The sequence below is a fragment of the Cervus elaphus genome, chromosome 24 (genome assembly GCF_910594005.1).
Source record: "Cervus elaphus chromosome 24, mCerEla1.1, whole genome shotgun sequence".
Lineage (NCBI taxonomy): Eukaryota > Metazoa > Chordata > Mammalia > Artiodactyla > Cervidae > Cervus > Cervus elaphus.
Window position 1 is genome coordinate 29,228,981 of NC_057838.1, and position 24,349 is coordinate 29,253,329.

The window sequence follows — 24,349 nt, forward strand, 5'->3', positions numbered from 1 at the left end:
CAACCTCTGCCTCTCTCCACACAGCCTCCTCCTCTATTGTCTTCTCTTCAGTCTCTTGTAAGGACACTTGTTATTGGATTGAGGCCCCATCTGGATGATCTCTTCTCAAAATCTGTACTTTAACTTACATCTGCAAAGACCTTTTTTTCCAAATAGACATATCCACACAGGTTATAGGAAGACATACCAACATTCAACCCATTATAACTAAAGAATGTTGAGCTTTTTTCAGATGAGAGGGGCTTGTTGGGTATTTCCTTTTGAGGTGACCTTGGCCCCTTGCAGAGGAAGGGATGGGCCCGCTCCCTCAGGAGAGGGGCTGGGGTTTGGCAAGGTCCACTCTTCTCGGCTGAGTCTCCTGTTGTCGCTGGGTGGGAGTGCGGGGCTGTGCTTGGGGGGGGAGATGCTGACAGCCTCTGGCTCTTTTCCTGGGCCTTGGAGTACAGGGTCACACTATACCCTCTCTTCACCCTCCAATAGAAAAGGAGCCAAGCCTTGAAGACTTCATTTGCTCTTTTTTATTTGGCGCTGCATCCAGGGTAAGGGCGGTGATGATGGAAGCAAGTGCTTCTGTGGCCACGTGTCCTTTATGCCCTCCAAACCCCGCTCTGTGATAAGGGCCAGGGGTCCTGGAAGGCTCCGTGTCGTCACGAGGTGTGTCTCGGCCTTTGGTCTGTCACAGAGTCTGGCCTTGCATTTGCCTTTGGTCTTGCTCTTCCTATAGATGCTAGGAAGAGTTCCGTCTTCAAAGGGTTGAGACCACACATTACTTCCAAAGTGGGGACCATGAAGGTGCTGGGGAGCAAGAGCCTCCGTGTGAAAGGAGGGGAGAAGGAGGAGAGATGATCAGGAATCTGTTTGGGAAGGGGGTCCTGAGGGATGCAAGCCCTTCCCTTGGGGCACAGGCCAGCCTGGGGGCTACCCTCTGCCTGTGCCCTCCAGCCCTGACCCGGGTAGCCAGCACTGCCCAGCGGGATACTGGTCACGGTTTGAGGCCCACCTTTTTTGGTTTCAGGGCGTTGGGTGCCAGCTTGAGCTCAGGGTTAGGTTGGAGGGAAATCAAAACCTTGGCGGTTGGTAGAGTCATCAAGGCCTTGTCTGTGGTTGACAGGGCCTTAGTGCCCGCCAGCTTGCTGTGCTGTAGTCTGAGGACCTGCCCCTGGGGCCAGGGCACATGGGGAGTAGGCAGCTGGGCCTTGCTGTGGAGGCTTGTGAAGTGGTAAGGGGCTGTGGGAGCAAGAGGGGCCGTGAGGGGCTGGGGAGGGGCTGAGGCTGACCAGCTGCCCCTCGAGGTGTGCGTGGAGGGCGGGGAGGCAGGGGGAGATGAGGGCAGATGGAGCCCACCCCGTTCCTTCTCCAGAGGCCATGGGAAGGACACAGGCCATGAAGTCCAACAGACCTGGGTCTGCATCCCAGCTCTGCCCCTTCTGAGCTGTGCAACCTCGGGCAACTTCCTTACACTTCCTGATACCCCGGCTGGAAAATGGGGATCATAGCACCTCCCTCACTAGGCTGTGAGAACTAAAGGAGCTGGTCCGGTAGTGACACAGTTTAAACTGTTTTGTGCTGTACAGATATTAGTTCCTTTCCCCCAGAGGCAACTTTGCACGGCAGCAGAGACAGAATACTGCAGCAGGAAAAGTTGAGGCTCTGGAGTGAGATCAACCTGGGACTGAGCCTGGCATCTTCAAAATGAGTACAGCTGCCTCGCCACGTGACTACTTTGTGGGCGGTGGATCACAGTCATTCAGTCGTGCAGTTTTTAAAAATACTTTGTAAGCAGTGGCTTTTACTTACTACCGGTGACTCTCTGGTGGGGCTGTGGGTGGGGGCAAACCCAGGTGGTCAGGAGGGGCTTGGAGAACAGGGAAATGTTGTCTTGAGGCCCTGGGGTGTTTGGGGGGAAGGGTCTTACTCAGGGCCTGCGGGTTCTTCAGACTCAATGGCGATCTGTTCAAAGAGTGGGGATGCCTGTCCCTGCTAGCTAAGGTCATGGTAAAAAGGCAGCCCATCCTCGTGCTGGGGGTGTCCCACTTCCGGAGACTGGGGCGGCCCTGGGCTGTGGCACTTCTCGCCTTGCCTTTCTTCCCCTTTCCAGGGGCTGAGGTGGTGGCAGTGGGATCTGGCTTCTCAGTGTGCCCCAGGCTTCTGGCCCCAGCAACTTTCCTAGAAGCTGACCTGTGGGCGGGGCTTCCTGAGTCCTTGCTTTCCCCAGGGCCTCTCGGGGCCAGCAGGTGAGGGAGGGCTGGGCGGACCGCCATCCGCCGGTGACACATCGCCAGGGGCTTCTTGATGGTGGAGCCCTCTACTAGAAGCCGGATACCCACATACTGGGGCACCTCCACGGCAGGCTGTGGGGAAGAAGGGGAGACAAGGCCTGCTCAGACCGTGGTGCTAGAATCCTAGGTCTAGAAAGACTTAGGGCAGGGGTAGATGGAATTAACTTCTGGGGCACCTGGTCAGGAGACATTTCTGGGCTGAGAAATGCAAAGCCCGTCTCTGTCCTCTAAGGGGTCTGAATCAGTACTTGGAGGGTTACAGAGCCCCTGAGATGAATAAACCAGCGGAGTTGGGGGTGGTCTTAGCCAGGCCCCCACCTCCACCCCTCCACCCCGCTGCCCTCCTCAACTCCCAGGCTGGGAATGTGTGTGTTCTCCTCCACCGGCTGCTGTCAATGGACAGCTTCCTGAGATGAGCCAGATTCTTTGCTGAGAGCATGTGAATTACAACACCCAGACAGATAAGAGGCCTGGAGCCTGCCTAAATTCTCGTCTGAACCAAGGGAAGCAGAACCTTAAAGAAAGCATTCTGTGGAGAGAATGAAGTTGCAAATATACAGAGGGAGGCAGAGAGAATGGACCATGTTCGGTTCCTATTAAGCCGAGCTGTACTTCCTGCACTGGACACAGAAGAGCCCCTGTATCTTGCTAGGAACACTCCTGTTAACCTAGAGCTAGGCTGAGGGGTTTTCCATGTCATCAACAGATCCTCATTAGAACCTATCTAAACATCAGTGTCATTTGGAGCTTGTTAAAAATACAGATATCAGGAGATGTCCCTGGTGGTCTAGTGGTTAAGAATCTGCTTTGCAATTCAGGGGACGCGGGTCCAATCCCTGGTCAAGGAATTAAGATTCCGCCTGCCATGGAACAACGAAGCCCCTGGACCGCAACCACTGAGGCTGCACGCCACAGCTAGGAATCTGTGCCCTGCAGCAAAAGATCCGCAAGACATAATGAAAATAATGAAGATCCCACATGCCACAACTAAGACATGATGCAGCCTAATAAATAAATAAGTATTTTAAAAATTTACAGATATTAATGTCCTACTGTATAGCACAGGGAACTATATTCAGTATCCTTGGATCAATCATAAAGGAAAAGAATATGAAAAAGAATGTATGTATATGTATAACTGAATCACTCTGCTGTATAGAAAAATTAATAAAACACTGTAGATCAGCTATACTTCAATTAAAAAAAATAACAGATATCAGAGCTCATGGGAAGCCCAGCTAATACAGAAAAGCTCACCTTTATGGAAGAATCTCAGCTCATAAATGCAGAAAGAATGATAGAAATAGCAATGTACCATTCTGTGACTCTAACAGAATAGGCAAGAATCAAAACAAGTAGGTGAAAAGGATGACAGGAAAATGTGTCATCTGCACACTGCCAAAGAATCATCTTACAAAGCAAATGATCACTGCAAAGCGAAGGATGCAACTTACCATGCAGAGATCTCATAGCATGACCTTAACCGCATGGTCAGACTTAGCATCACCAATCACGAGACAGTCTGACAATGGGTGCCTTGTGATGCTGTAGGAGGCACCCAGTATCACCTCTCAAGTGCTCTTGACAAAATGTGTAATCTGAACCTCATCAAGCTGTGTGACCTAACTTCTAGTTTATAGGACATTCAGATAACAGAAGTTAAACACCACCATGAGGAAACAATCAGGTAAATCCAGAATGTGAGACAGTTCCATAAAACAACCAGTCTGTGCCTTCAAAAGATCCAAATATGGGTGGAGAAAAAAGCAGTGGGGCTGTTCTAACTTAAAGAGATTAAAGAACATCAAAGAAAATAAAATACCAGGAATAAATTTAACCAAGGAGGTGAAAGACCTGTACACTACTGATGAAAGAAACTGAAGATGACACAAATAAATAACACCCAAAGGAATCTATAGATTCAATGCAATTCCTATCAAAATTCCAATGACATTTTTCACAAAAATAGAAAAATCAATCGCCAAAGATGTATGGAATCACTCAAGACTTCCGAATAGCTGAAGAAATCTTGAGAAAGAACAAAGCTGGGGGCATCACACTTCCCGATTTCAAACTATTGAGTTGGCCAAAGAGTTCATTCAGTTCCCCCCCGCCCCGCCCCCCGCAAGCACATATGGAAACTCAAATGAACTTTTTGGCCAAATCAATGTATTGCACAGTTATAGTGATCAAACAGTATGATATTGGCATAAAAACAGACACACAGATCAACGGAACAAAATTAAAACCCCTGAAATTAATCCACACATTTGTGGTCAATTAAGTCATGACAAAGGAGGCATGAATATACAGTCACTTAATAAATGGTGTTGGGAAAACTGGACAGCCACATGCAAAAGAAAGAACCGAATCACTATCTTATACCATACAGAAAAATCAGCTCAAATGGAGTGAAGACTTGAACATAAGACCTTAAACCATAAAACTCCTAGAAGAAAACAGCCAGGAAGTTCCTTAACTCAGTCTTGGCAATGATTTTTTGGATTTGGCAACAAAAGCAAAAATAAAGAAACTAAAAATCTTCTGAACAGCGAAGGAAATCAACAAAAACCAAAAGACAACCTACCAAATGGGAGAAAATGCAAATCACTTGTAAGAGGTTAATAACATATAAAGATATAAAGACAATCTTTTTTTCCCCCCATGCCATGAAGCATGCAGGATCTTAGTTTTCCCAATTAGGGATCAAACCCACACACCCTGCAGTGAAGTGTGAAGTCTTAACCATTGGATTGCCAGGGAAGTCCCCAAAATATATAAAGACAATCTGACTAAAAAATGGGCAGAGGATCTGAGTAGACATTTTTCAAAAGATGACATACAGATACATGAAACAGGTGCATGAAAAGGTACTCAACATCACTAATCATCAGGGGAATGCAAATCAAGACCACAAGAGATATCACCTCACACCTGTCAGAATGGCTGTCATCCAAAAGACAAAAAATTACAAGGGTTGGCAAGGATGTAAAGAAAAGGGAACTTTTGTGCAGGTTGGTGGGAAGGTAACTTGGTGTGCCCACTATGGAAAACACTATGGATGTTCCTCAAGGAGTTAATGACAGAGCTACCATATGATCCAGCAATTCCACTTCTGGGTATTTACCCAAAGAAAATGAAAAACCATTTGAAAAGATATCTGTAAGCCCATATTCACGGCAGCTCTATTTATAATAACCAACACATGGAAGTGACCTAAGCATCCACTGACAGATGAACAGAGAAAATGTGTATATATAACTATATGATGGAACATTACTCAGTCATTAAAAAGAAGAAAATCTCAGGACTTCCCAGGCAGTCCAGTGATTAAGACTTCACGCTTCCACTGCAAGGAGCACAGATTTGGCCCCTGGTTGGGGAACTGCAAGGGCATCGGTTTGGTCCCTGATTGGGAAACTAAGATCCCATGTGGTGCAGCCAAAAAAGTAAATAAAAATCATGAAATCTTGACATTTGCAACAACGTGGACAGACCATGGGTGCATTATGCTAAGTTAAATAAGTCAGAGAAAGACAAATACCGTATGATCTCAGTTATATGCAGAATCTAAAATCAAAAACAAACTGAACTCACTGATACAGAGAACAGACAGCTCTGATACAGTGAACAGATGGGTGGGCAAAATGGGTGAAGGGAATAAAAAATTACAAACTTTCAGTTACAAATATATAAGTCATGTTTAGAATCATGACTATAGTTAATAATGTTGTATATTTGAAAGTTGCTGAGAAAGTAGATCTTAAAAGTTCTCGTGCAAGAAAAAAAATTTTTGTAACTGTTTGATGATATATGTTAACTAGACCTATGGTGGTGATCTTTTCACAATATATACAAATACTGTTATGTTGTACATCTGAAACTAACAATGTTGTATGTCAGTGATATCTAAAAAGACAAAAACAAACAGAAAACTTCAGAGAAATCCAAGCCATGCCTATTAGGCCCTTTAAAGCAGCTACACATCTTCTAAGCATCCCAAGAGAATACCTATAGGTCTCAAGATTCAGTCTTGAACACATTTTGAGTGAAAAGACAGAGCTGCACGGCCTTCTGGTTAACAGCAGGGCTTCTATAATTTTGAGGGCTGCTGTTTTACTGGAACCTCATGGAACAGGAGTTATTTATTTGAGCAGGGATTTGAACCCAGGACGGTTTCAGAGTCTATGCTTCTAAGAGTATGCTACCAGCCTCTAGAAATATTATCCAACACACTAACTCATTTCATCCACCAAACCCCAGGAGAAAGATGGTAACAGCATGACCATCTTACAGACAGGGAAATGGAGGCTCAAGAGGGTGGAGTGTCTGTACCCACTCACTGTGGCAAGACCAGGACCCAAACCGGGTTTGTGTGACTGCAGAGCCCTGAGCTTTACTATGGGGAGGCCTCCCTGGGTCCCGCCTGGGCCTGGCCACCTCACCTGCTTGTAGATGAGCTCGAAGGCCCCTGTGTCACAGTTGCGGTCCAGTCGCCGGTCGATGACCACACGCAGGGTGTCGGCCTGCACACCGGCGCAGAGCCTGGCAGTGACAGCCGTGGAGGGTGCCATGGTGGGGCTGGCATTGATCTCGATCAGCCAGGGCTGGAAGTCCTCACCGAACACAAAGTCAGCACCATAGAGCTCGAAGCTGGCCTTCCGACACTGCACGGTGTCCTGGGAGGTCTGCAGGGCGTGGATCACGGCGGCCTTCATGCCGGGCACCATGACCGTGGACCAGGCGTTCGGGGCCCCCGTCTCCTGCAGGTGGGCCTGGAATTTCTGGCTTGACCACATGTTGTCTGTGGGCAGCAGCGGGTGCCGGTGGCATGAATTCTCCAGGTGCTTCTGGATGGAGTTGTTGCACAAGTGCACAGAGCTAGGACAGAGAGCGGGGAGCTGAGGGCCGGCTCCCCGTGCCCCACCCGCCCAGACGCTGGGGGGCAGGCAAGCCCCAGAACCAGCCCCGCGCACACTGCACTGTGCAGCGTGAGCTGACAAAATCCTCACTGCCGTCTTCTAGGGCCGCTACCAGTCTGTGCTCAGGGCCTCTCTGAGGGTCCTAGGTACGGGCCCACAGGGTGAAGTGCTTTGTGACAGGGTCACAGTTAACTCTCCCAGTGCCTGGAAGAAGGTAGCTCAGAGTACGGGGCCCGTAACCACCAAGACAGGTGCTCAAGTCCTGTCTTCATCACTGACTGGTAAAATTTTATATAACTCATTTAAGCTGCGTGCTCCTCTCAGCATGTAAAAGATGGAGGTAGTAACACTACCCACTTGGCCAGGTTTTCATGAACGTCTGAGGTCATATACATGAAGTGCTTAGCATTCGTCACATGCAGCACGCAGTTAACTGACAGCTATGAGCTCCATGTTACTGGCTCCATTCTACAGATGGTGGTGACTGAAGCTTAAACAGGGTTTCACTTGACCCAAGTCATAGAGCTTGGAAGCTGCAAAGAAGGAACTTGAATCCAGGGCTCAACAGGCTTCCTCTCCACCCCAAGTGAATGCTGCCTCTCTATTTCTCCTGAGCCCCCTTGACCCTGCTCTATATCTTTTCTCCATAACACGTATCACCTTCTAACCCACTGATGATTTTATTGATTATGTTCACAGCTTGTCTGTTTCTCCCTGCTGGAATGTGAACTCTTGAGGGCTGGGTTCATTTCATTCACTACTGTGTCCCAAGTGCCTAGAACAGTGAATGGCACACGGTACATGTGCCGTAGGCATCTGCTGGGTGGAAGGATGGGTGGATGGATGACGGACCTGCCTGCCTGCAGAGGCTGTGTTTGGAGCCCAGCACTGCACTGGAAGTACTGTTCCTTGCCAGCTCCCCGACTAGATTAGGAGCTCCTGGGACTGAGGGGACTGAGGGTGGGGGGCTCACTTGTCCAGGTTCTTCAGGGAGAAGGGCTGTGTGGAGAAGCGGATGTAGCTGTCACGGTAGAACCACACGGTAAGTGGGTTCCAGTCGGTCACCAGGAACCACTGTCTCAGATCAAATTTGGTGCCAAAGATGAGCAAGGGCCGCTCGATATACTTCTGCACCACCCACTTGCCGTCCTTCATCATCATGGGGTTGCAGTCCACCAGCTTCAGCATTTCCTCCAGGTGGTCCATGCACATGATACCTAGGGGGAAACAGGGCTGGTTAGGGATCAAGCCAGGCTTTGGCTGGGAGATGGGCTAGGGGACTATGAACAGTTCCTCCTAAGCGCACATCCCCTAAGGATTGATAGGCCTGAGTGGGTAAGCCTGCCTTTCTCCATGTTCCCTTTGGGAAAGCTGATAATCTGCCAAGGATTTTTTTTTTAAATTAACCAGTTTTGATTATGGAAAGGAATATATATATATATATATATATATACATATAAAAATTTAAACAGTATTGGGCCTTTTTAAAACCATATACATGTATGACTTTGCTTAGTTTTTCATAATAACTAACAGAATATAAAAGAGCACAGGCAAAAAGTAGACAGTACAAAAGGGTACACAATTAAAAAAAACACACACACACATTTCCTGCTCCAAAGAAGCCAGGTGCTGCTTCCAGGTGCTATGGATGGACACACAAGTTATGGGAGAGTCTGTGTCTGCCTCAGTTGCACAGCATTCTATGCATTTAAACATCCTAAGGGACTGGAACAGTGCCTGGCACTTGGTGAGCATTCAGTAAATGTTAACTCATCATAATTATTAATTACCTATAAAAAATATCTCTAGTTATAGATTTGCTGGCTCAAAGCGTATGTGCATTTTTTCACTTTACAGAACAAAGATGTTCTATCAATTTGCACTTCAAGTAAGAGTGTATGAGACTGTATGTTTGCCCACATACTACCAACACTGTTGATGATTTATTTTTGCCATTCTCCTAGGTAGAATGGTATCTTATTTTATCTGTTTTGTAACAAGTGAAGTTAAGCATCTTATGCTAATAAGGCGTTTTAATGCTGATAAATACAGCTGACCATTGAACAACACAGGGATTAGGCATGCCAACCCTCTAAACAGTTGAAAATTATTGTATAACTTTACAGTAGTCCTCTATATCCATGCTTCTGCATCCATAGATTCAACCATAGATCATGTAGTACTGCTGCTGCTGCTGCTGCTGCTAAGTCGCTTCAGTCGTGTCCGACTCTGCGACCCCATAGACGGCAGCCCACCAGGCTCTCCCGTCCCTGGGATTCTCCAGGCAAGAACAGTGGAGTGGGTTGCCATTTCCTTCCCCAGTGCATGAAAGTGAAAAGTGAAAGTGAAGTCACTCAGTCGTGTACGACTCTAGCAACCCCATGAACTGCAGCCTGCCAGGCTCCTCTGTCCATGGGATTTTCCAGGCAAGAGTACTGGAGTGAGGTGTCATTGCCTTCTCCCATGTACTACTAACGTAGGTACAAAGTGAAAGAATCTGCATATATGTGGACCCATGCAGTTCATTCATGTTGTTCAAGGGTCTACAGTAAGAATCACACTGCAAACAAACACATACACTCACAAATCAATCTTATTTCTTCACTGCTTGGTCCTCCAAACAGTCTGACTGCCTGCCAATGGCACAGAACAACTTGTTCTTGGTTCCCAGGCCAGATTCTTTCTCTAAAGCCCAGAGTGATTACTAAGATTCCCAATATCATGATGACTTGTGTAGCCACAGATTGAGACTGTTCATGACCTCTGACCCAGCAATTTCATTTTTAGGAATTTATCCTAAAGAAATAAGTGGAAAAGCTACTATAAATGGAAAGATGTCTGCACAAGATATTCATCAGTGTTGCTAACAGCAATTAACCAATCAATAATCAAATAAATAGGGAAAAAACTGATGGCTATCTAAATATCCAACAGAAAAGGATTAAGTAAAACCATGAGAGTATATATAAATAAGATTAGACTGTGCAGCTGTAAGACAGAATGAGGTAGGAAAGTATATACTGTACTTTTATATAAAATTCAAAAACAGGCAACACTAATCCTTGGTATTGTAAGTCAGAATAAGGGCTTCCACTGCAGGGAGGCAGAGACCAGGAGGTAGCACGGGGCCCTCTAGGGTAAAGGTAATGTTTTATTTCATAATCTGGGTGCTGTTTCCACGAGTGTGTTCTCTATGTGACAATTCACTGAATTGTATATTCACAATGTGTACCCTTGTCAATGGACTGTATACATATTTCAATTAAGTTTTACTAAAAATGGAGAGAAAACATTGAAATACACTGGAATTCACTGTATTGTTCTCTATGCTTTTGTGTATGTTTGAAAGTGACTATAACAATAAACTAAAAATGGGGGTGAGGGGGAAGCAGATCTAGATGTACTGAAATGGAATGACCTCTAAGATCTATTAAGAAATAATAAAGGTGAAAACAAGTGATACTCAGTGATATGGAAAGATAAATAATGAAAAAAGGAAGCTACAGAGTAGTATGCTCTTATGTAGAATAAAACACACATACACCCAACATGCATAGACCCAAGTACAGAAACACACCACAAGGTAAACAGTAGTTATCTCAGTGAAATCAAAGGCACCCTTGGTTTCTTCCACTTCTCTGTACTGTCTTATCTTTTTTTAAAAAAAATAACAAATATGTATTTTCAATCCTGGAAAAAACCAACAAAACAATTTCCAAGACAGAAGAAGAAAAGACTGTGATGCTAGTTTTAGAGAAACATCCCAAGAGAGTGTCCCACAGCATGTGAAGCTGCAACAGCTTCACTAGGACACGAACAAATTCTCCCAAGGGCAGTATGTGAAGTGATCTGCTGCCAAAAGTCTGTTTTTTTTATATCTCAGAAGTCCTTAACGATCTTTTAAAGGCTGGGCTAATGCAACATCCCAGCCTGCTGGGTGCCCTGTTCAGTTCCATTCATGCCGAGCAGTCAACATAGTGGCTAAAAATAACAGCACTTACATAGCAGTTACTCTAAAAGCATAGGATCAAAGCACTTTCCATGTTGTACTCATGTAATCCTCTTGGGTAGGTATTACTGGCTTCATTTTACCAAGGATGAAAATGAGGCACAGAAGAGGTTAATTAACCTACCCCAGCTCTTTCAAATATTAGGGAGCAGAGCTTGGGTTTGAACTGAGGAAGTCTGATTCTCAGCATCCACACCCTTAAACCACTGTTCCACACCATACAAGGATGCCTAAGTCAAATCGGAGAGCCCTTAGACAACAAGTAACGGCAGTGAGTACCACCAGGCCTGCCTAAAGCGTTAACCTAAACTCTCAGGGCAGGAGAGGACGCGCTGGCATCATCATCATGCTGTTTAGTCGCTAAGTCGTGTCTGAACTCTTGCGAAGCCATGGACTGTAGCCCGCCAGGCTCCTCTGTCCATGGGATTTCCCAGGCAAGAATACTGGAGTGGGTTGCCATTTCCTTCTCCAGCAGATTTCTCCGACCCAAGGACTGAACCCATTATCTCCTGAATCGGCGGGCGGACTCTTTACTGCTGAGCTGCTAGGGAAGCCCTACTGTCATCACAGCAGCCAGCATTCATGGGGTGGCTCCTGTGCCTGGCACTGTGCTGAGTGGTACATGCACTACCTTATTTAATTCTGGCCTCACAGGAGGTATTATCATCAACCCTCGCAGATGAGGGAACTGAGGTTCGAAGAGGTGATATAACTTCCTCAAGGTCACAATGTGTATCAGTAGCAGAGCTGGGATTCGAACCTAGGCAGTTTGGCTCCAACAGAGGCTGTACTATTAACATCCCGAGCCTCTGGTTGGGGAGGGTGTAGGGTGCTGGTATGGGGAAGCAGGGGCAGACCCCCACCTCGTCCACGGGACTTGGCTCCTGGCTTCACGATCCAGATGTTGCGATCTCCTTCCATGTCCATCTGGGGCACCACAGCCCGCAGCTGCTGCAGGATGTCCTCACAGCGCTGGACCTGAGTGTCGAGGTACCTGAGTTCTGCCCCCTCGCTGTGGGGAGATGATGGGACTTGGGCAGGGCTGGGCCTGGGGGCATTCTGGTGAACAAGGCAAGGGGAGACACAAGCCCCCTGGCCATGGTCCCACCAGCTTTGGTCACACACTTCCCCTCGAGACCTGGATAGGGCTCTCCCAATCCTCCACCCCCGCCCTCAGGCTGTGCCCCAGATCCACCCTGCCCAGGGCACTGTCCCTGACTGCTGGAATGGTACGTTCTACCTACCGTACCCCCTCCCACTCCAGTACTCCACCTTCTGCCACCTCTCTCTCTATTATATTAAAACTGCTCTTTGGCAGAATTTAATCATACCAGCATCAAATGATGAGGCACCTCTACATGCCAGGCATTGTGCCAAGGGCTTTATATACATTATCACTAATCCATCTTCAAGGAGATGTTATTGGTCCGATCTTAGAGAAGTATAAACTGAAGCTTGCAGGGTTGGTTAAGGGATGAGCCCAAGGCCACACACTGAGTTAAGAGGCTGAGCCAGGATGCAAACTCTAGCCTGCCTGAATCTTTCATCCACAAGTGTTTTTGGTGGTTCACTCCTCTCCTAATCTTTAACCTAACACTGGTGGATAGGCGGGCCCCTTCCTCATCTAATTCTTTTCTTGCACAACTGTATCATACATCTCCTAGACTTATTTCTCTTCTCATCACTTACCACCTGACACCTACACTTATTTGGTCACCACCTGTCTCTGCTCACTGGAATGAAAACTCTATGAGACCAGGAATAATTTCTGTAGTTGTTATTCTCTGTTATTCTCCCATCCCCAAGTAGTACCCCAGCACTTATTAGGTACTCCCTAGAAGTTTGTTAAATGAATGAATGGTTGAGTAAGGAAGTCTCTGGCAGCGACTGGGCTGTATGGGTAAGAGTTCGGGGACAAAAAGGAACCTGTTCCCTACAGGACACGAAATGTCCTCAAACTAAACCAAGTCACAAAATATCCCAGATGGTGGCCTCAGCCAAACTCTCCCATTTCTTTTCTTTTGAGTGAATAGGAAGGAAGCCTCCGCTAGATGGTAACCTCTCTTTTAACATCTCTCGGACATTAAAGAGGCTGGAGCCTCTTGGATGTCTCCAGCCACGGAGAACTTATCTCCGTTACTAAGGCAGGCACAGCAGTGGCAGCTGGGCAGGGCTGGGAACAGGGACAATCAGATGGAGGGGTCTCGGCAAGGCCTCTTTTTCACACATGATTCCTGGGCTCTTCTTTTTCCACAAGGTTTGCTGGAAACGTTTCTGTGGCCGTGGCATAAAGAATCTACTGAGCAAATCTGTGATCTGGCCCAGGAAAGTGTCCATGGCAGTGGCAGGGACACATGCAATTTGAAAAAGCATATTCAGGCTGACAGTATGATTTTATATTTAGTAAAAAACCCAGCAGTTCTGTGGAAAGTCGATCTGGTGGTCAGGGGAGGGGGAAAAAAGAAGCCTGGCTGGTGAGCTGTGGATTTGTTTTTAAAAGCTGAGAAGCAGCAATAAATATTGACTTAATTAATGCTAATGATCTAACAATTCAGTGCAATGTTACATGAGGTAATATTTTATGTAATCCTGATTTTTTTTTTTAATTAACTTTTTTTTTTTTGACTGCTTCATGTAGCATGTGGGATCTTAGTTCCCCGAGCAAGGATTGAACCTGCACCCCATGCATTGGAAGCAGAGTTTTAACCACTGCATGACCAGGGAAATTTCCTAATCCTGCTTTTGAGAGGTTCCTTCAGCCCTCGACTTGCCCCACATCCAGAAATGCAAAGGACTGACATTATTTCCACCGACTATTATAACTCAGTCCTGACATTATTTTTTTAATATTTTTAATTTATTTGGCTGTATTCGGTTTTAGTTGCTTTCACTGTGGCATGCAGGCTCTTTCAGTGGCAGCATGTGGAATCTAGTTCCCTAACCAGGGATTGAACCGTTTCCTCCTGTATCAGGAGCTTGGAATCTTAGCCACTGGACCACCAGGGAAGTCCCCCAGTGATTCTTAATTTCAGAAGGGCAGCTTTATGTTTTCTGGCAGCTAAGGGGAAAGTATGGGATCACCTAGTTTTCATTCTCTAGTGTTTAAAAAAAGATACAAATGAGTTATTCATCAATGATGTGGGTTTGCTGGCTAAGTCATTCGTTCAAAGTTCATTTACTAGTTCTTCAGTGTCCCCTATCAATCACTAAATCTGCCTGTTCGTTTCTATTCTAACATCACGCCACCTGAGGCCTTTAGCCCGCCCCCTGACTTGCTGCAAGTCTCCCTGCTTGAGCTGTCTGCTCCTGAGGGCACGGATTTTGCTTCATTTCTTGGGTCTGGCACGATGCCTGGCACATAGGAAGGGCTCAGTAAATGCCTTCAGGCCCTCTTCCTGCCAGTTTTTCCTACATACTGTGCTGAAGAGCATCTCCCTACAACAGGCCCAGGCCCGTCTCAATACTCCTTTCCTCTGCTCAAGAACCTTTCCCCAAAATGTCCTGCGAATACAACCACTAAGGATACTTGGGGCAGGGGGCTGGGGTCACGTAAGTACAGGATACACTGCATACTCTGTCCCTCTTGGGAGTTTACACCATCTTCTGAAAAGTCCTGTGTCAAGGAAACCTATTTTAACTTTGTTCCACTCAGTGTTTTCCAAATGTGACTGACCACAAAACCCTTTTTTCATAAACTCCATTTCAGCATGTAGAACTAGTGTTCTATATAATAGGCTTTGCGAAATGCTGGTTTCTAGGATAAAACCTAAATGACTTAACAAGTCTTACTTTGTGAATGAATACTATGAGTCAGTGCTGAGCACATCATAAAAATTACCCTAATCCTACCTTTGAGGCAGACATCATTTTTAAACCTATTCTACATTTGAGAAAAGCAAAGATCAGATAGGTGAGTGAGATTCCCAAGGTCACAGAACTTGGAAATAGGACAGGCAGAACTTGAACTCAGATCTGTCTGACAGCACAGGCCATGATTTTAGTCACTATGCTACACCGGGGATCTGGGGAAGAGTAGTCAGGACCCTGATATGAAGGCAGTGAGAACTCCTGAGGGTTCTGAAGGAGAATAGTGGGTGAATGAAAACAGGGAGACTTGGGGAGGAGCTGGGGGCGGTGGGCATTCGACAGAGAGGTTCTGTCCCTGACCATCAGCTATGAACATGAAAGCTGCCTGAGAGCACGCCCCATGGCCCGGGCTGCAGAGGCACTCACTGGACCACTTGGTAGTAGCGCTGGAGAAAGAGGGACCAGCCCTCGGGGCTCAGGTAGAGCGGGGTCTCCACGTCCTTGTCGATGTCCATATGCGCCAGGTTGTTAAGGTGCTCCTCGCAGGCACACAAAGCCTCATCCACAAACTCTGGGGACACCGACGCTGGCTTTTTCTCCTGTTTCCTCGGCTGCTTGTCTCCTGTAGAGATGGGGTAGGGGTGGGGGCTGTCACTATCCCACACTCCACGGCTCCCACTGCCCCAAGGCCTGTCACTTACCCGTGACTTCACCTGAAATACACCTGCAGCCCCTACTGCTGTGGAACCTGTCACTCACCTAGGGCTTTGTTCTAAATTCATCTGGGGTCCCAGTGCTCGCCCTTGCCCCTCACTGTGCAGGACCTGTCATTCATTTGAGGCTCACCCTCAATGTCCCCAAACATCTCAGCGCCTAGAGCCCCAGCAGACACACCTGCAGCCTCTCTGTGCTTGGGGGCTCTGACACACCTGAGGCTCCTTGAGCCCCGCTCCTGACACACCAGGAGACAGCCCCAGGGAGGTGTCCCTCGGGAGGAGCCAGGGCTTCCTTCTCACAGCCGAGCTGCCTCTCATTTCACCAAACCCCTGAGGAATTCTGGCAACTCTGGGCTACAGGACAGGAAGTGCAAGGTGGGAGCTAAGTCCAGAAAGGGAAAGGGCCAGCAGCTGCTTGAGCCGACAAGTAGGGAGAGACTGTCTGGGTCCCCCGTCACAAGGCACGAGCGGTCCTCAGACCACATCAAACTACATGGTTTTACTGCTGCCTCTCCTCACAGATCTGAGCTCCCCACAGGCAGGGACGGACCATGTCCTCTTAAGTCTGTCCTCTCTAGAGCACTCTGCCACATGCCAAGCCCAGCGGAGAACCGAGCGAGGCAGTGGGTCAATTAACAAACAGATAGAAGACATGTGGCTAAGTGGGTGGGTGGGACAGAAGAATGATGAGTGGATGGGCCAGAGGATAGATTAAGTGGTGGATGGCAGGATGGAAAAGAAGTACATGGATGGGAGGTGGGTCTGTGGAAGCATAAGTATGTAGATAGGCAGGAAAGTGGAGTGGATTGATAGGCAGTGTGGAGTTGACAGAAGGAGGTGAATGAACAGATCAACAGTGGGGGGAAGGATGAATGCATGGATGGGTGGATGGGTAGGTGAATGTGAGATGGGTGGGTAAGTAGGGAAGCAGATGGATGAACAGACTGTGGACAGAAAGAAGGGGAGATGTACGGAAGAGTGGGTAGGAAGGGGTGGTGGATGGGCAGATGGATGAGAAAAATACCATGACAGATGGGTGAGGTGTGCTGCGTAGGAGGATAAATGGTTAGGGGAGCAGAGGTGACCACAGTACTTACTTGGGGCCTCTTCTTCTTCGACAGAGTTTGACTTCCACTCGCACTTTACCACCAGCTTGAGAACGTTGCGGGCAGCTGTCAGCCAGAAGTCCTCTGCTCCCGGGGCAGGGGATACCCTCCTCAGCCCCTAGGCTCCGGGCCTGTTCTGGTTCCGGAACCTGATCATGACCTGCCCCACTCTGGATCTGGAACCTGACTACTGTTTCTGACTCTAGAACCCCACTTAGAACCTGGCTTCTGTTTCCACTGTGGAATGAGCCCCAGAATCTGACCTGACTTGGCTCATATTCCACCTTCAGAATCTTGCGTGATTCTCCTGTCTGATTTCTCCTCCTCTGTTCCTGATCCACCTTTTTTTCCTATTGTGCATGTGTGTGATTTTTTATTTTTTTTATGTGACGTATAGTTGACTTACAATGTCCTGATCCACTTTTGATACTTATTCTAGCCTGAGAACCAGACCTTGGCCCCTAGCTATATAGGATTTGGAGACTAATTTAAACCTAGCATCTAATGTGGATCCAAATTCTGACCTGAATTTAGAGTGTGTGCTGGAGTTGGAGCCTACTCTGTCTGTGAGCCCCAAAGTCTAGAAACTTTTCTTGGAACTAGACTTGGAACCCGATCTAGTCAGCGGAATCTGACAGGGGATTGAAACTTATTCTGGATTCCAAACTCAATTAAGTGACTAACTTTTAGAACCTGCTCTAGAAAATAAGATAAACTATGTCAGCTCTTCTGGAGGTCTGGGGTGACCAAGGTAGGGGGCTCATTAAGGGAGGCACATACGGGAAAGATGAGGGTTGAGGATGGAGAAGGAAATCTGCTGGGGTAGATGACGGCATGAGAGAGGCCCTTTGCTCTCTAACACCAGCCAGGGCTTTAGCCCTCCTCCTTTGGCTTGAGGGGCCAGGCATGGGGATGGTATCTCCTTACCTATGAAGGCCTTTTTGTCATCCTCAGCCCCCAGGCGGTAGCAGCGCGGGAAGAAGGAGTCGGCATCAGCCTCATCAAACCACGGCAAATTCCGGAGATTGAGACACAGACCCACCTATGGAGTCAGCCGCTGAGGGGGTGGGGTGGGACTTGCCCAGGGGGCCTCCAAGGGACTCTCCACACTGGGCACCCACCCAGAGAGCTCAAGGGGATGCTGCGTGGACAGGCTCAGAGCCTCTGCCCCACTTGCTAGGCTCATATCCACCTCCACATGCTGCCCATGTGGTTCCCTCTGCCCAGAATTCCCTGCATCCTTCTAGCCACCTTTTCGCATCCTTAAATACCTGCCTCTTTGAGAACTCCTTCCCAGTCCACACTAATAATAGACCAGCAGGTCCCAATTATAAAGCCTATCATTCTTGCCATAACCCTAGAGAATAGGTCTTACTGGAATTCTCATTTAAAGAAGAGGAGCCTGAGGCTCAGAGAGGTGAAGTCACTTAACCAAGACAAGATATAATAGAACCATCAGCCAGACCATCAACCATCAACCAGTCTCTGCTTAGGAGAGAAGGGTCCCCCTGCTCATAGTCATTGGCTATGGTGTTTGTTCTTACTCTAGACCCCATTTGGCTCCTGGAGTCTATTTTAGTCACCGTGTCTATATGTGCCAGACATGCTGCACAGGTTGGATTTGAACACAGGTGCGTCCAAATCCAACTGAACCACGTACCTCCCCACCTCCTGAGAACTCTTACTGACAAAGAGAGCAGAAAAAGGGACTGCCAGCCCAAGAGCTGGGGGGTTGGCAGCTGCCATGCCTGCGCTCTGAAGAGCTCACCTTTGTGGTAAAGGAGCCTGCCCGAGCATAGTGGTTTATCATCTGATCCTTGGAGAGGAAGCGACAGTCCAGGATGTCCCGACGAGTAGTCCAGATGAAGTAGGGGATCTCGTTCCGAACCATACGTGACTGGGGAGAGGGGAGGAGACAGGGAAGGTTGATGTGGGCACCACAAGGCCTGAGGAAGCTTCTCCCTGCCGTGCTGAGCAAGGTGGGTGAATGGAGAGAGAGGATCCTCCCAAGGGGGCCTCTAGCTCACATGTCATCTTTTTGTAAGTTATGAAAGGACATCTCAAAAACAAAAAAAAAGAAAAGACATCTCTTCCCTTTGGGGCACACACTGGTGAACAGAGCAGGCTGGCTTGCAGCTCTTTCAACCAGGTGCCCCTAGGCTGTGACTAAACTCCACAACTGAATGCCACACCTTGTTCTGGGTCTCGGCCATTAGTGACTTACTCAGTGGCAGGGCAGTGACTCTAAGCTGATGGTTACAGAGCATGTGACTAAGTTTTCTCGTGAGCTCCACCTCTCCCCATCCTTCCTAGAACTCTGGGAGGAAGGATTACTGATAACCAGTAACACCATGTGTCAGGCCCTGTGCTTAAGCTTTCCATGTCGATTCATTTAATCCTCACCATAACCCTATGTGGTAGGTGCTACCATTATCCCCATTTCACAGATGAGGGGACTGAGGCTCAGGGACTTGTCCCAGGTTCACAATGTTGGACCATGTGGAATGTCCTCAACCTCACCTGACATACAAAAATGGCAGTTTGGCATAGTTCAACTCAGAAAGTGGTGGTACGAAGATTCAAAGCCAAGTGTCTTGATCTCAACACACATATCCTCCCCATCATCATATCAGCCTCTTTCAAAATTTTTTAAGTCCTTCCTTCTAACCTTCACTTGCCAACAACGGAGGAAGATGGGGTTTTATTTGGAAGGGGGAAATTACCAGGTGTGGAGACTGTGCCAGCTTCTGATACAACCTGGCAAAGAGCCCTGATCCCAGGCCAGCCTTATCTGTGTCACTCACCACTCCACTGGCCTACCTAGGCTTTAGAGAACCAATCATTTTTACCACAGATAGGGAAACTGAGATTTACAAAACGGCTTGTCTGGGGTCACCAAGCTGGACTCTAGTGCTTTCTCTTGAAAGAAGCAGATCCCTATCCAGCCCGCTGGATCCTTACCATCAGAGCATGTGTCCCATGTAGGTCATCAAATTCCAATAACTCATCGAAGTCAAACAGCTGTGGTGGCCGGAATGCCTCCTCCTCATCTTCATCCTCTGTAGATGTAGAGCCCAGGTGTGGGAAGGCCCCGGTCCCTGCCCCTCAGCCCCACATCAAAGCCTCAACCTTGGGACAGTGGGACCAAAGAAAAGGGACTCAAGCAGCCTGTGGGAAGGGAGGGATATCTCACCATCCTCAGTCGTGTCACTGTCACCCATTACTGAGCTGTCCAGATCCTTGTGCGGCTGTGGCAAAGTGGTACCCAAGTGATGGACCATCTTCTTCTCCACCCAGCCCCTTTGGCGCAAGAGGCACCGGATCACAGGGTAGCGACCTTGGATCATAAAGATCTTCTTCTGCTATAAGGTGACAGAAAAATACTTTTTCAGTAAGTATAGCCTAAGTGCTGGTCACAGGGGAGATAATGGTGAGTCAGACAGCTATGGTCTCTGCCTTCATGAAATTTATATATTCTAGTAGGAGAAACAGACTGTAAACAAGTAGAAAAATGGGATGAACTTGGATTTTATATTAAGAGCAGCGTGAAGCAATAAGGTGAAGGGAGGGAGTGACATGGTTGGAGGCTGTTGAATGTGGCTTGCTGTCCTATGGAAAACAGATGGCAAGGATGGAAGCAAGGAGACTAGTGAGAAGGCTGTTGTGGTTTCTCTAGGTGCCTCCAGCAGAGATGGGAACAAGGTGGGAGTTGAAATTCCTTTCGGAAATAGAGACTAGTTTTGCTATTAGGATTAGATGTGTGACTGAGGGAACAGAAAGATCACATTTCCTGGCCCGAGCAACTGGGAGATGGAAAAGACCAAAGAGCAGGGAGAAGAACAGGTCTGGGCAGGAAAATGAAGAGTATGGTCTAAGACATGGGTTTGAGATGCTTTGATGTTCCCTCGATGGAGATATCAAGTGGGGGACTAGATCCACGGAGGCCAGGCTGGGCTGGAGAGAGAATGAAAAGGGCGCAGGACAGATTGAACTCACAGCCAAGGAGACAAGTGTAGAGAGGGATCCAGGGAAACAGGAATGTCCTGGGAAGTCTTCAGAGGCAACTGAAAAGTAGCTGCCTGGGAGGGAGAAAGGAAAAGCAGGAGTGTGCAGACAGCCAAGAGGAAAGGTGTGCTGGTGCAGAATGACACAGGTGCCAAACCAAGGTCAGGAAAGAAAAGGGACTGACTGGTGGATCTGGCTCCTTAGAGGTCACCAGTGACCTTAACCAGAGAGGTTCCTGATGAGAGTGGTGAAGGATAGGGACCCAGCGTGGTGGGGGGTGAGGACTGAAACCCAGATAAAAGTAGTTGAATTCTGCCTAGAATTTTGGTTGTGGACAGCGTGTTGAAAACTGGAGAAGTATTTGAAGACAGGCGTGGGATCAAGGTTTTTTCTTCTTTATTTTCTAAGCAGGGGAGAATATAGTGCAAGGAGGCAGGGTGAGCCACCCTCCAGGCCTTTTCTAGCACCTCCCCCAACCCCCTCCGACCTTGACAGCTCTCTCCACGTGGATCTTGGCGTTTCTGAGCCGGCCCATGTGTTGAGACGCCTTGGAGAATCCTCGCCAAAGGACGAGAGAACCTGCAGAAAGATGCGGAGTGGGCGTGGAGTAGGCACCCCTTCTCTCTCCACCCTTCATCCCGCTGCCTATCCTCTACCGCTCTTCTCCGGTTCCCTGGATTCTCACGTCCGCCCCAAGACTTCGCCTTGGGCCAGGAAGGGCGGCCGCAAGTGGCCTCACCGTCCTGGGGCGGGGCGTGCTCCTGGGCCGGGGAAGCCGAGGGCCCAGCGGGGCGGGGATCCTCGGCGCCCTGGGCGTGGCTGTCGTGGGCCGAGGGCTGGAGGGCGCAGTCTAGGCGGCGCGCTGAGGCTGGACTGCAGACCCAGTCTTGGCCGTGTGCCGGAGCCTCCTCTGGAAGCCGGAACTCGGAGTGGCGTGCCCTGGGCCATGGGGCGGGGGAAGTGGCGCGGAGCTCGAGCGGCTGCGGCTTCCGTGGCCAGGTGCACACGGGGCCCCTCTCCTGGCGAAACCAGGCGGTGGAGTCCTGCTTTGCGGCCCCCAGCTCCCCTGCCCTCAGGAGCAGCGCCGCGGTGGGCCCCTGCATAAGACCCTCGCCGCGCGCGCGCGCATTCCCGGGGCCCCAGAGCCCGCCTCCCCTGTGCGCGCAGTCGCGTCTCGCGGGAGCGCCCTGCGGGGGCCCGCAACCCTCCGTTCTGAGGCCCCGCCCTCAGTTTTTTGTCGCCTTAGAAACGATTCCCTTGGCACAATCAGGCCTCAGGTAGCGGTTCCGGGGGCTACTTCCAGCGGGGCCAAACTCGGGGCCTTACCTGCCCCACACCCTTCATGAATGGGGCACTGAAGCTGGAAGCATAGAGCACTGGCTGCCCTGCCAGTTTCTAATAGGGTCCTGACTCCTTATCCAGCGCTTCCTGGGGCTTCAGTTATTCCACAGTATTCAGCGAAGACCACGTGCTAGGTGGTGGGCTAGGTGCTGGGGATCAGAAGAACAAGCTACAGATGGTCCCTGATTTCATGGCGCTTACTGCCCAGTGAAGAGAAACAAAAAGCAAGCAACAGAGGAATAACACAGGTGTTTTATACTTCAGATAAAGTGGTCAATGATGTCCTCTCTGAAGGGGTGACATTTAAACTGAAACCTACTGAATGCAAATTGGTGAGGAGTTGGCCAAGGGAGGAACAGCATTCCAGGGAGAGGAGTCTCTGCAACAGCCCAGAGAGGGTAAGAACTACTCTGGGGAACTAAAAGGAAGCTGACCTAATCTGCAGCTCCTGGCAGATGGAGCTTGGGTAAGGTCCTTGGGGGTAGATTTGAAAGCCAGGGCAGTATTATGGGGAAAATAAAAGGGCAGAACCCCCAGACCGCCCCCCCACCAAAAAAAAGACAGCACTTGGAAACAGAAAATAAGTATCATTGTTTCAATCTACCAAAAAAACAAGTTATGCAACAGCCCTCAAGACAAGACTGTAAGCAACCTTTTTGGAGGTAGTACGAAAACTGTTACACACTCAAATGTCACAGGTGAGATAAATACGGTTCCAAGATGTTAAATAATTTGTCTTAAATCGCATAGCAGAGGCAGCCCTGGAACCCAGGTCTGACTCCAAAGCCCCACTCTTAAACAGAAACACTATTAAACATAAGTCCATATAATCACTCATAAGGGCTGCCTATCAGTCAGGCAGGTACCAAATGGACAGTGTGAGAGGCAAACTCTAGCAATGCCCTCAAGCAGAGTCCAGGAACCCAGATCTGTCAGTCACTGGTAGATTGGCTCACACAAGTGAAGATGGGTCCTCCACAGACCTCTCTAGTCAACCTTAACTTTCTCAACCCTGCGGCTGGTGACTGAGCAGTCCCAAAAGTTCTCTCTTGGGAACAAAAGGTATGCCTTCAGGAGAGGACTGGCTGATTGGAGACCATCCAGTCTGTTCTGATCAGCCGGCAAATTTGGTTTTAGCTCTGAACCCTGGGAGATGGATCCGTGACAAATTAGAATTCTGGCTGGCTCACCCAGGCATTGCTGTCCTGTGAGGGTTGAGTGAGCAGCTGCCATACTCTAGTGGATGTCCAGCTTCACCGCACCTTCACGTGGGCAACAATCACTGTAAAGCTAGGCTATGGCCATGTGCCCCACAGAAGGGCACACCTAATTCTGCAAGACAGGAGGGGCAGGTCACAGAGGTAATGTCATAAAGGGGATGATAGCAGTCCAAGTTGTCCCCACCCCCAACCCCTCCTTCCTTTAAACACTACCTTGTCCTGTTTCAAGAGACCCCTTTTGGCCATATAGAAGAAACTTTTCAAAACTCAGCAAAGCCCAACCCTTCTCAAACTTTTCTTGGCATCCTCTTCCATAAAGACACCCCACTGTGGGCTCCCACTGACTTCCATTAGTGAACATGAAACACTTCAATGCACCTCTTTATTTACATACTCAACACTTCCACTGGCCCCCAAGTCTCTCTGAGACAGGGATAAGGTCACTCCCAACAACCAGCATAATGGAAGTTACCAATAGCTTGGATACTGGGCTGGTGGAAAGATCAGTCATTGTTTACTCACTACTTGTAATGGCAGGTAGTGTCTGACATCTCCACTTTATAGATTAAGAAACTGAGGCACAGAATATAAATAACTTGCTCAAATTCATAAGAATAGGACTCAAACATAAGTTGTGTTTTTTAACTTCACTTCAAGGTGTCGCTAAGAGAATTTCATCCTGTCCAACAGAACTTTCTGCAATGATGGAAATATTCTATCTAAAACCATGTGAAGTGGTAGGCATTAGTAGCATTTAAGTGTTGAGCACTGGTGGGATTGAGGCAATAAATTTTAAAATTTTTAACTGTAATAATTTAAATAGCCACATGTGGCTAGTGATCAGTATCATAGCATAGGTAGAGGCAGATGTCCTGCATCGGAAAATTCCACCCTCTTGCTCACTAGCTGGGAGATTTGCGGCAAGCTGCTGCATCTCATGA

At 48.3% G+C, this 24,349-nt stretch overlaps 1 protein-coding gene across 12 annotated transcripts; it reads right to left on the minus strand.

The window, feature by feature from the left end:
* Positions 1-500: 500 nt before the first annotated feature.
* TTLL3 (tubulin tyrosine ligase like 3) lies at positions 501-24,218 on the minus strand. 12 transcript variants are annotated; one of them, XM_043885977.1, is made up of 13 exons: positions 21,533-22,159; positions 21,335-21,426; positions 20,036-20,204; positions 19,804-19,901; positions 18,611-18,739; positions 17,770-17,884; positions 16,834-16,926; positions 15,447-15,642; positions 12,077-12,225; positions 8,175-8,418; positions 6,725-7,160; positions 2,179-2,351; positions 501-795 (listed from the first exon to the last, which is right to left on the minus strand). In XM_043885977.1, the coding sequence occupies exons 1-13, from the start codon at positions 21,948-21,950 to the stop codon at positions 648-650; spliced, it is 2,460 nt and encodes an 819-aa protein (XP_043741912.1). In that variant the 5' UTR covers positions 21,951-22,159; the 3' UTR covers positions 501-647. The 12 variants fall into 12 exon arrangements, with proteins under 12 accessions (XP_043741912.1, XP_043741911.1, XP_043741917.1 ...); XM_043885976.1 differs by having other exon boundaries at positions 501-810; XM_043885982.1 differs by lacking the exons at positions 501-795; positions 21,533-22,159 and adding exons at positions 22,174-22,337; positions 23,379-24,218 and having other exon boundaries at positions 899-2,351; positions 20,036-20,201.
* Positions 24,219-24,349: the final 131 nt, after the last annotated feature.

Coding starts and splice junctions, on each gene's coding strand:
- TTLL3 (XM_043885984.1), bottom strand. CDS start 21,950: ATGCAGGGGCCCACCGCGGCGCTGCTCCTGAGGGCAGGGGAGCTGGGG. Junction 19,902..20,035: donor CAGTGACACGACTGAGGATG/GTGAGATATCCC, acceptor CTACATCTACAG/AGGATGAAGATGAGGAGGAG. Junction 18,740..19,803: donor ATGGGACACATGCTCTGATG/GTAAGGATCCAG, acceptor CCCTCTCCCCAG/TCACGTATGGTTCGGAACGA.